Source organism: Macrotis lagotis, chromosome X (assembly GCF_037893015.1).
Source record: "Macrotis lagotis isolate mMagLag1 chromosome X, bilby.v1.9.chrom.fasta, whole genome shotgun sequence".
Taxonomy (NCBI): Eukaryota; Metazoa; Chordata; class Mammalia; order Peramelemorphia; family Peramelidae; genus Macrotis; species Macrotis lagotis.
In genome coordinates this window covers 662,569,199-662,581,737 of record NC_133666.1, presented here as the reverse complement: position 1 = coordinate 662,581,737, position 12,539 = coordinate 662,569,199, and the positions used below count along the sequence as shown (strand labels likewise).

General features: G+C 37.6%; 1 protein-coding gene across 1 annotated transcript in view; it reads right to left on the bottom strand.

Moving 5' to 3' along the window:
- Nucleotides 1-12,263, bottom strand: part of TMEM132D (transmembrane protein 132D) — a 238,860-nt gene extending 226,597 nt beyond the window's left edge. The window contains exon 1 of the mRNA XM_074205321.1: nucleotides 12,124-12,263. Coding sequence (XP_074061422.1) covers nucleotides 12,124-12,126 — 3 coding nt within the window. The 5' untranslated portion in view covers nucleotides 12,127-12,263. The remainder of the gene's footprint in view (nucleotides 1-12,123) is intronic.
- Nucleotides 12,264-12,539: the final 276 nt, after the last annotated feature.

Here is a 12,539-nt window from a genome sequence, read left to right as displayed (position 1 = left end):
CAATTAGTTCACATAGTGTAGAAACCTAAGTTGAGATCCTTCTTCTAAAACATTGCCGATGCTTAAGAACAACAATATGGATTTAACATATTTCAAAGTGAGTTATGATATACAAAACACTTTTTTTTCAGCTCCCACTGTGAGTAAATGATATAAATATTCACAGAATCACAGAATATCTTGGATGAATGGATCTCAGAGGTACCTAGCCTAACTCATATTGAATTGACATCACGAGTTTTCACTCTAATATATTCAATAAGTGGCCAACCAGCCACTGTTTGGAACCCTCCAATGAGGGAAAGGTCACTATGGGGCTCCAATCCTATTTTGAAACATTCTAATTATAAGAAAGTTTATTTTCTCCCATACATTAAATTTATATTAAACAACTAAAGGGTTGAAGTTTGACAAAGGACCAGCAACTACATCTAGAAGATTACTAGACATTAATGATTCTCTCCTTAAATGGCAGAGGGAAAATCTAGACAATGATCTATGACCCTGAATAAATGAGCTCATTAGATGAGTCTTAATCAGTATTTAAAGACCTTTTTCTCCTGGGGTGTTTTTTGATTGGAACCTACAAGACTTGTGTTGGGGAGTTACTATTAATGAATCAAGATTACCTGGACATGAATCAGTGAAACTTAAACTTGCCATTGACTAGGTGCTAAGGACCAGCAAATTTCAATGCATCTTGGCTTGAAGAAGAAAAAAAAGAAATCTCTTGGAATATTAAAGATAGCAAAAAATACTACTTCTCTTAAAAATTAGCCTAGAATATGAGCTCAATTTGATCTTACTGTACAGCTTGTCCTTCAGAGAAAGTTTCACATAATTCCTCAAGTAATCTGGGACCGACAGTCTTAACTGGTGCTAAGTTAAGGGAGAGTTTATTTATTTAAAGGTCTCACTGTGTGCTCATGTGTTTCAAATGAAATAACATTTATGTAAAGCACTTTGTCTTTAAGTTTTAATAAATGATTATTATTGTTGTTGTTTTAATCAATACACCCTTAATTTCACTACCATAGGAAATTCCCCAACCAGGAAAATCTATCCATGAAGATTAATATCTTCTCTTCAACTTAAAACCTTAGAAATGCCTGTAATATGGAGAAATGAAGCCAACAAGTCATATCAACGAGCGTTCCTTAAGATCTCATCTGTCAGTCACTGTGCTAAACTCTGGGGGATACAAAGAAAGGAAAAAATGGAACTTGAACCTCGAAGAATTCACAGTGTAACAGGGGAATGTGAAGTGACTTGAACAAAGAAATGTATCAGAATGTCAAAGGTAGGACTTTAGTCCAGGTTTTCTGGGTTTTGAAACCAGCTTTTAATGCATTCTGCCAGACTGACTACAACTTTTCTTCTTCCCTCTTTCATCTCTTCCTTGTCCATTTCTCCCTCTTCATTCCTCCTCCACCACTATATTTTCCTTCTTTTCTCATCTTTCCCTCCTCTTCCTGATTAAAATGTTGGGAGATTTTGTATATACATAAGAAAAAATGATTATATATAAAAAATTTATATTTGCATATATCTATATAAAGAATATATCTATCTATATCTATATCTATATCTGTATCTGTATCTGTATCTGTATCTATAATATGTATATATAAAGAAACAGTTTTGTATAATGAATAAATAAATAACTGATCTTGGAACCAGAAAGACCTTGAATTTGGAGTCCTACTTCTGATATGTATTAAAAAGTGTGACCCTGGAAAAGTTACTTAATCTCTTGGTTCCCCACACAACTCTCAGGTTACAAATGGCATTGGTAGAAATATCACTGATATCACTGATATTAATCTCAGACTATTCCCTAGTATTTTTTCCTAGGAAACTTCCCTAAATCACACTCTTTTATCATAAGTGTTAGGGCCCTCTTTTCTTCTCCCTCTATACTACTTCATTTGGCAAGCTGCTAGATTCCAGGGATTTAATTATCTCTCTAGGTTGATGATTTCTAAATTTCAAATCTTTGTCTCTTGCCCTACCATCTCTGCTAAGCTCCAATCTCAGACGACCTTTCAGATCTTTTGAATGGGATATTCAATAGACATCTTAAATACATCATTCTAAAGCTGAACTCATCTTTCTCTGTAAACTTTTCCCCTATCCTAAATGAACTATTACTGGTTAGCATCCCACCATCCTGCCAGTTGTGCAGACTCCCCACAGTTGTGTTATTCTTGATTACTCACTATCTTTCACCCACCATATCTTAAATATTACCAAAGCCTGTTGACTATTTTTGCAACATCTTTCAAATGTACCTGCCTTCTCTCCTCTGATACTATTACTGCCTCATACAGAACATTATTATTTTATACTCAGATTATTGCAATAACCTGTTGGTAGGTCTGAGATTTCCTCCAGCTTCACTATATTCCAGTTCATCTCCCATTCAGCCATTAAAGTAATTTTCCTGAAATAATTCACACACAAGCATCACTTCCCACCCCTACCCCCATAACCCAATAAAATGTATTATTTTCCTACATCTTACATGAACATTCCATCTCTCAGCTCCTGGCCTTTTTGTTGACTGTCCCCCATACCTGGGTCCCTGACTTCCTTTAAGGATCAACTAAAACTCCATCAAAAGACTTTCCCAAACTTCTCTCTATTAATGGTTTCATATTTGACCTGAGTTCATATCTGATCTTGGACCCCTGACATGTATACTGTGACTTTGGGAAAGTCACATAACCCTGAATGCTTTACATTTGGGCCATCTCCATTTATCCTGATTCTTTGGTCATTGGATCCAGATAACTCTAGAGGAGAAAGTGAGGTTGGTGATGTAGCATCGCACCCCCTTCACTCAAATCTAATTCACTTGCTTTTTGTGATATCCTCCCTGATATCATGGTCTTCAGGAATAAAGGACAAACATCATCATCATCAGTTTCACAATTATTCTGTATATACATATATATTTATATTTTCATATAAATATATATTACATATTTGTTTACTTATTGTCTTATCCATAAGATTGTGAACTCCTCAAGCAGTTCAACTATCTTTGGTTCCTTTCTGCATCCTTAGTACTTAGGATGTTGTCTGGTACAAACTCCAAATTTAATATATATTCTATTGACTGATTCATAGTTGAAACAGTTGGTTGATTCTTGCCCTTCATATTGAAAAAGACCAAAATGACATCACTACGTTTGAGACAAATGCCAGTGTGTCCTACTGTGGCTAATCAGACCAGTACCAGCTTAGAATGTTCTACTAGATTGGGCACCAATAGTCCATGGGAACACCTGGGGTGGATACTCTAGACTTACATTTGTCCCATTTCCTTTGAGTTGCTTCAATTCCGCCTTCCTCATAGAGTGTGTGCTGTGCATGGGCAGGTGACTTCCATGCTGTGCAATCAATTCTCAACTTCTTCAGTGAGATCTTTCAGGTGTCTCAGTATTGTTTCTTTGATGCCCTTGTGAAAGCTTGCTCTGTATGAGTTCTTTATAAAATAGTTTGTTTTTGTCAAGCATGCATTCTAACCTGACCAACCCATTGTATTTGCACTCTGTAGTAATGTTGGAATGCTAGACAGTTTAGTCTGACAAAGGACCTCAGTGTCTGGTATCTTCTCCTGCAGGTGATCTTCAGAATCTTCCCAAGGCAATTTAAATGGAAGGGATTCAGTTTCCTGACATGGCACTTCAGGTTGTTCAGGTTTCATAGGCATATAGCAATGAGATCAGTACAATAGCTCTGTAGATCTTCAGTAGCTCTCTCCCATACGTTCTTCTGGAGCCTCCAAAATACTGAACTAGCTCTGGCAAAGTGGGTGTCAACCTCATTGTCAGTCATGAGGGTTTATGGAAAATTATGTCAAAATTTGGATGCCTAGGGAAGTTCATCAGCATTGTACAACAATTTCAAGATGTTGTACGTGCCTGGGTTCTGCTCTCAAGATTTTCTAGTCACTATTGGAGTGAAATAAAGATGTGTCTTTGCTCTCTTACTTTTTAGCATGATGTTTTCAGCCATGCTATCAAATGTCTTCACTGAGGATGAACATGGTCTCAAGGTCAGCTGCCACACTGATGGCAAATTCTTCAACTTGAAAAGACTACAAGCCAAGACCAAAGTGGAGGGAGTGTTGGTACAGGATCTTCTATTTGCTGCTGATGGTGAACTAAATGTTGCCTCTGAATCTGAGATGCAACAAGTATGGATGGATTCTCTGTTACTTGTGCTCATTTGGGTCTAACAATTAACACCAAGAAAACACATCAGCCAGTACTACATCATCCAAGTGTGGAACCATTGATTATAGCAAAAGGAAACGTTTTAAGTTCTATGCACAAGTTCATTTATCTTGGCAGTGTCCTTTCCAAGGAGGTACACGTTGACAATGAGAAACAGTTAACATATAAAGAGTACTTTATAAGTAAAAGTATTAGAGATAATAACTGACATTCACAGAGAGTTTTGGACAATATTTCACAGATTCATTTCATTTGCTCCTCACAACAATCCTGTTGGATAGGTGCTTTTCTTATTCTTAATTTACAGTTGAGGAAATCAAGGCAAACAAAAGTGAAGTGACACTCCATTGGTCACACAGCTAAGAAGTATCTGAAGCTGGATTTGAACTTAGGTCTTCTTGACTCTAGTAGCATTTCACCCACTGTTCCATGAGCTCACTCAGAATATAAGGAAGAGGTTCTATAAAAGAACAAAGAAAAGATATCTACAAAATGGAGATGTTCAAGGAGAATGAAAACTTCTTCTTCAGGCTGTTTTGTAGGCAGCGAAATGGTGATGGAGTCTTGGGCTAGGAGTAAGGAAGAACTGGGTTTAAATCCTACCTTAGATACTTATCAGCTGTGTGTGTCCTTGATCAAGTTAATTTCTGTCTCAATTTTCTCATCTATAAAATGGGAATAATTATAGAACTTACCCTGAAGGGATGTTGTGAGGATAAAATGAGATAATGTATGTAAAGAACTAAATGAAGGCTGGTTATGAATAATATGGATTAAATATTAAGAATTATAATAACATCAATTAATATATAATTAATTTGTACGATATAATAAAATTTAATGTACAATAATTATAACATAATAATTAATAATATTATTATAGATGATTGGACTAGATCACTTCTGAGACTACCTTTCAGCTCTATAATTCTAATTTCCCAAGGGGTACACTGAATTCTTATGATGAGGAGAAAATCTTGAAATTACAACACAGGCAATTATTATGCAAATGATATTGCCAGTTCATTTTCCAATGTCCCCTTTGGAATTACCTCATCCCAGTTCAAGTCATGTGAATATACATCCATTGAGTATCTATACCATGTCTTGTTCTGGGTTAGCTGAGGTGGGAAAGGATATATGACCCAATATTCTCTGTCCTCCAGAATCCAAGGATCACTGAGCTTGAGGGGATATTGTCAAAGGGAATCTAATCGAAGATATACCTATACCTGAAGATGGAAAACATCCATAATGTCTCATAGAAGTGGTCATCTAATTACTTCTTGAATACCTCCAGCAAGAGGGAATTCACAACCTACAAAGGCAGTTTATTCTATTTGAACAAAGCTCTAAATTGTTGGAAAGTTTTTTTTTCTTGGCATCAAAGTCTAAATCATCTGTGTCTTTGTAATTTGTCCCTACTGAATGAAGTACAACAATTCCCCTCTCTCTTGCATATGATCATTTGGAAGACTTTGCTCATATCCAGTGATGTATGGTGAGGTCCATGAGGCACGGACAATATCGGAATCAGGATTTGTACTGTTTGAGTCTTAGAGATGTAGCACACATATGACCTTTTGGTGAAGTAGATGGATTGGCTTACCTGGTGGTTTGGGGGGCAGTTAAAATCAAGATCAGTAATACTGAATATCTTAGACTGCATTATCTAGACTATGGAAAAGAAGCATGCAAAATAAAAATACCTGGTAACTTACAGAGAAATAACAACAGGTATTTGCTTATTGTATGCATTCAATCTCGTCTAAAGATTGTGAATCTGAGGTGAGGCTTAGTTCACTGCTGCCTCATCTTGCTTCTTTCCCTATATTTGAGGCTAAAATATGCATCAGCTTCTTTTGTCTATAAAATTGACTGGAAAAATATAGCAATGAGATATATATACATATATATATATGTATATATATTTATAAAACACATAGCATTGAGCAAGTATTAATATTTATTTTATCATGATGATGATGATGATGATTATTTACTTTTCAAGATATCAAGGAAGGCTCTGCTTCCTTTGCCAACCCTGACCTCATGTCCCTGAATCCCTTTTTTAAAAATTTTTGGTAAGGCAATGGGATTAAGGACTAGTAAATAAGTAAAGGTAAGTAAATATTAAGTAAGTAAATATTAAGGTAAGTAAATATTAAGTATCTGAGACTGAATTTGAACTCAGATCCTCCTGCTTTCAGGGCAAGTATTCTATCCACTGTGCCGCCTAGCTGCCCCTCCTGAATTTCTTCTATTCTTAGTCTTCTCTTCTCTGAGATAAACATCATGAGTTCCTTCAACCAGTTCTAAGATTATCCTTTCCTGGGTATTATCCAATTTACCAAAATGTGGTTTGTTGCTACTTGTGATGAGTCATTTAAATAGTATTTGGCACTTTGCAACTCCATTTTGGAAATCTCTTGGCAATTGGAATGGTTTGCCATTTGTTCTTCAGTTCATTTTATATGAGAAGCTGAAGCAAATAAGATTAATGACTTGCCTAGCACTAGTTTTAGAAGGTGTCTGAGGTTGGATTTGAACTCATAAAGATGAGTCTTTCTGATTCTAAGCTTAGTACTCTATCCACTGTGCCACTTCACTGCCCACAAAGGGTGCTACCAGGAACTGAATAAACAAGTGGAAATATCATCTCATCGGGCCTTACAATTTTATTGACAAAAAGGATTTATAATTAGATAATAATAAAAAACTGACTTTTATCAAGAATGATAGTTACTATTGATATTGGACTTTGAGGGCTTTTCCCCCCTTCTTTTCTTTCTTTTTCCTTTTTTTTTAATAAAGCACTTGTCACAAATTGTCTCATTTGCACCTTAGAGTCACTCTGTGAAATAGGCTTTATACATATCATTATCCTCATTTCACAGATAAGGAACTGAAGCTCAAAGAGATTTGGAGACTCCTAGAAACAGCTGGATGGGATCTTTGGAGGTCATTTAGCTCAACTCATTTATTTTATATCATAGAGGAGGGAACAGAGAGCAAATGATCTATCCAAGGTCAAATAGGTAGTAAGTACTAGGGCAAGATTCAAATATAATTTGGAGGTGTGACCTAGGCACCTACAGATCCATGGCTAGATTTAGAATCCAGGAGATCTGAGTCCAAATCCTCCATCATACATTCTTTTTTTTTGGGGGGGGGGTTTGCGAGGCAAATGGGGTTAAGTGGCTTGCCCAAGGCCACACAGCTAGGGAATTATTAAGTGTCTGAGACTGGATTTGAACCCAGGTACTCCTGACTCCAAGGCCGGTGCTTTATCCACTATGCCACCTAGCTGCCCCCATCATACATTCTTAATTGTGTGATCCTGGGGCAAGTTTTCTCAGTTTTCTCAGCAATAAAATAAAAATAAAAACAGCATTTATCTCATAGGGTTCTTATGAGAATCAAAAGAGATTTTTTAAATAAAGTACTTTGCACAGAAGCAGCTAGGTAGTGGGGGACAGTTAGGTGGATGATGAGTATATCAATGGAGTCAGGAAGATCTGAATTCAAATTCAGCTTCAGACACTTGATACTAGTTGTGTGATCTTGGACAAGTCACTTAACTCCATTGTCTTGTAAGAAAACAAAAAAATAGTGAGTTGCACATAGTAGGCTCCATTTATTTATTTATTTTTGCGTATTATAGTATATTTTTGTTTTAGGATTTTGCAAGGCAAATGGGGTTAAGTGGCTTGCCCAAGGCCACACAGCTAGGGAATTATTAAGTGTCTGAGACTGGATTTGAACCCAGGTACTCCTGACTCCAAGGCCGGTGCTTTATCCACTATGCCACCTAGCTGCCCCCATCATACATTCTTAATTGTGTGATCCTGGGGCAAGTTTTCTCAGTTTTCTCAGCAATAAAATAAAAATAAAAACAGCATTTATCTCATAGGGTTCTTATGAGAATCAAAAGAGATTTTTTAAATAAAGTACTTTGCACAGAAGCAGCTAGGTAGTGGGGGACAGTTAGGTGGATGATGAGTATATCAATGGAGTCAGGAAGATCTGAATTCAAATTCAGCTTCAGACACTTGATACTAGTTGTGTGATCTTGGACAAGTCACTTAACTCCATTGTCTTGTAAGAAAACAAAAAAATAGTGAGTTGCACATAGTAGGCTCCATTTATTTATTTATTTTTGCGTATTATAGTATATTTTTGTTTTAGGATTTTGCAAGGCAAATGGGGTTAAGTGGCTTGCCCAAGGTCACACAGCTAGGTAATTATTAAGTGTCTGAGGCCGGATTTGAACTCAGGGACTCCTGACTCCAGGGCCAGTGCTCTATCCACTCTGCCACCTAACTGCCCCAAAGTATTTATTTTTTTTAAATTTTATTTATTTTATTCTGAACTCAAGAAATAAAACAAGCATTACTATAATAGCAGAATAGGGAAAAAAAGATGATTGTATATGAAACTGCAAATCTATTTGAATGCTTAATTACTCTCTTCTGGTTCTGCATCTAACATTCTTTCCCCCCAGCCTCTCCCCAGGTGCCCTCCACCTTCCCCAGCAGTGACTTGCCTAGAGTTACAAAACTAGAAAAGGGTTTTTTTTCCCCATGATACTGAGCTGTGACTTGATCAAGGTGACTTAGATTTGTAAGGCATACGCTTCCAGCATGTAGTATACAGTAAGCATTTAATATCTGATTACATGTGTTTTGCTTGGTCTCCCTAGGGCAGAACTAAGAATACTTACTCAGAGTTGCACAGAGGCAGAGTTCCACTTAAAGTAGGAAGGTAGGAAAAAACTTCCTAGTAATTAGAGCTATGTAAAAGTGGAATTGTGCTGCCTCAGGAGGTGGTGGGTCTGCCCTCACCAGGGGGTTTTAAGTAATGGCTGGATAATTGTTTGCTGGGGGGTGGGAAGGTTGTAAGAAGGAATTTTTATTGGAGAACTGGTTGGACCGAGGGCCTCTGAGGTTCCTCTTCACTCTAAGATTCTTTGGATGAGAGAACAGCTGGAGGCAAAGAACAGAGTGGGAATGTGACCCCTCAACCCCCTTCCAGCCAGAGCCCAGAGAGATTGCCAGGGAACAGTGCTCGAAAACTCATCAGAACAAAGGTGCTGAAGAAGAGCAAATTCAAATAATTACCTATTCAAGATAAATGGCCTTGTCTTCCCCTGTAATGGAAATAGTAATAGCCTGAAAGGAGAAACAGTCTAGGCCCAGGTAGAGGGAAGGATGCACCAGGGGAAAATGTGGTAGCTTTAAAAGTGTGTTGGTTAACAGCAGCCAGCCCTCATCCCGTTGCTGTTGTTCCAAAGCATACAATCACACCCATACCTCCCATAATGAATGGCATAATAACTAACCTGCTGTCACTAGGCAACTGTCCATGGTCCTTTTTTATTGGAAGATTGATTTTGGGTTTTCTTTCAGCGCTTCATAAGAGCACATGCCAATATTTTCTAATTGATGGTCTGGGAGGAGATAGTAGCCAGTCACCAGATAGGTCAACTCATGATTCACAACTGACACTAAGATAATTTTGTGACAGGAAATGACATGAGATATTGTATGTAGGTGAAAATCCAGTGTACCCTAAGTGTACGGGGTTTTGAAGAACAATGGAAAGAGAGGGAGGGAAAGCTATGTGGGGTGTCTGTGAATCTGCTCATGTGGGGCATCTTAGAGTCTACTAACCAATCAATCATTCAATCAACAAACAGGAGCTGTGGTATTCTAAACAGAGAGTTTCTCTTGGAGTCAGAAAAACCTGGGTCCATGTGGTATTTCTTCTGATCCCTGGTAACTGTGTGACCCTAGGTAAGTCTCTCAACCTCTCATTGTCCTTGGGAAATTCTCCAACATTATTAAGATACAAAACAGGTGTTGATCTGCATGGACAAGTTTCTGTAAGGGAACTTAGAAATCTTAAGGGACCTGATATTTAAACAAATAATGCTAGGGGTTGCCAAGCAATGCAAATTTAAGATTCAAGAGAAATTGGAGAGAATGAAAAGTCTGTCAGTGAACTCCATGCTAGTCCAATTTTAGATGTCAAGGAATACATCAATGGCAATATTCACCTTTAACCTGCTGATAGCATAGAAACCATTACTGTCAAACACAAGCTCACATTCAATCATTCAATTAACTGCTATTAAGCACCTACAGTGTGCCAGGCCCTATGCTAGGTATTAGGTGAGAAAGTCAGAAAAGCAATAATCTCTAATCTCAAGGACTATATTTTATTGCCAATAGATCATGAGTCTAAAGATAAAAAGCTGGCAGGGACCTAGGAGATTATTGAATTCAACCCTTAATTTTACAGGTGAAGAAATTGAGATAGGAAAAAGTTAACTGAATCAGACAACTAATCACAATCATAGTCTTTTCATTTTATATATGGGCAGCTAGATAGTTCGCTGGTCCTGGAATCAGGAAAACCTGAGTTGAAGTCCAACCTCAGATACTTTCAAGTTGTGTGACCCTGGGCAAGTCACTTAACCTGTCCTTAATCCATTGGAGAGGAAATGGCAAACTACTCCAGTATCTTTACTAGTAAACCCCATGGACTGCAGCATTGGCAAACTATGGTTCATGGATCATTAGAGTCAGACACAACTGAATGATTTAACAACTTTCTGACCTGAGGCCCAGCTCTCTATCCACTATAATAGAAGTGTAAAACATATGGTGCCTCAAGACTCTGGAAGGCTGTCCTAACCAGATGAAGATGTAATCAGGAAATAATTAACAAAATAATTAAAACAAACCATAGACAATGTTGTTTTAAAACCAAATCAATATGCAGACTACAGAGATCCTAGCATATATATTAGAGGCCCTCATTTCCATTTGATTTTTGACACCACTATGATCCATCTATCCTACTGTTTCCCAAAGGTAAGCTCAGTGTGGTTCTCATGAAAGGAAGGCATATAGGGAGACACAGTCGAAGAAATTCAAGTCTGTCTAGAACTATAGACTGATCAATGTGATCTGAGGGTGGTAGGTCCATATGGGACCTTATAGGAGCTGGAGACTTTAAGGAACATACCAGTCCTGGGTAAGTTGACCCCAGTAATCTTTGAATGAACTCATAAAGAATAGATAAGATAAAGTATCACCACATGGAATGGTTGACTCATTTGTCATGTGTATGTAGATACTCCTATAGATGTATTACTCCTGCTAAGGAAGGATTAAACATTTGAAAAGCACCTAGCCACTCTGTTATGAGCTTCACAGATATTGTCTCATTCGATTTCTATATTCTTAGATTTTTTTTGTGTATCATGGATTCCTTTGGTAAACTAAAGTAGCTAATGGACCCTTTCTCAAAGTATTTTTAGTGAATAAAATATATATGATTACAAAGGAAAGCAATTATATTAAAATATAATCAATTTTTTAAAAAGTCTGTGGTCCTCAGGTTTAGAATCCCTCTTCTAGATATTCTTAGCTACTGGCATCCCTCCTCCCTCCCCTCAGGAAAGAGCTAAGTCTGGTCCAATTACATCAATTATTCATCTTGTAGTCTAACCAACCACTAGGAGAAAAATTCCTATCAGGAACCAAAAATATGCTCCCAACTCCACACACAGTCTCCCTAGAGAAAAAAAAAACCAAGCAGTCTAGCTGCCCTCCTTTTCTTTGATGACTCAAACATGTTTTTTTATAAATCACCTGAAATTCTTAAGAACATATTGAAAGCTTGGGAACCATGCATATAGGCATGATGAAATAGTTCATTAAAAACCAGTGCAGTCATGGATCAGATCTGGGCTGGGATGCTTCCCTAATAACACAGATAAGTCATGCCCACCCTCAAAGAGCTGATCTTGGAGAAACAACCACCACACAGGGAAATCAAAAATCAAGAACTTTCTATTTTTAAGTCTTACCATGGCTAGTGGGATGACTCCAATCAAATCCTTCTGGCTCACGTAGATTTTAGACACTCCCAGGTCTGAGGTAGTCTCTCCAGGGTATTCAACCTGCCATGTGACTAGCTGCGTGGCTGGTAGATCACTCAGCTCCTCAATCACTATATCAATCTGCATGACTTCACTGGATTGACCATCCGCACTAGAGGGAAGGATAAAAGGAAAGAGTCATGATGAATCATCAAGACTAATCTGAGGTTTTCATAAGCAACATCACAGTGTCTGTGTGCATTTGGGTCAGTATTACTTCTTGGGAAATTCAAATAAGAGATGTAATCCTAAAACCAACAAAGTACCATTTATCTCTTAATAAAGAGATCACAGCCCAAGTTCCCCATAGCCTCACTTAGAGATGGCATGGCGGGTGCAGGAGT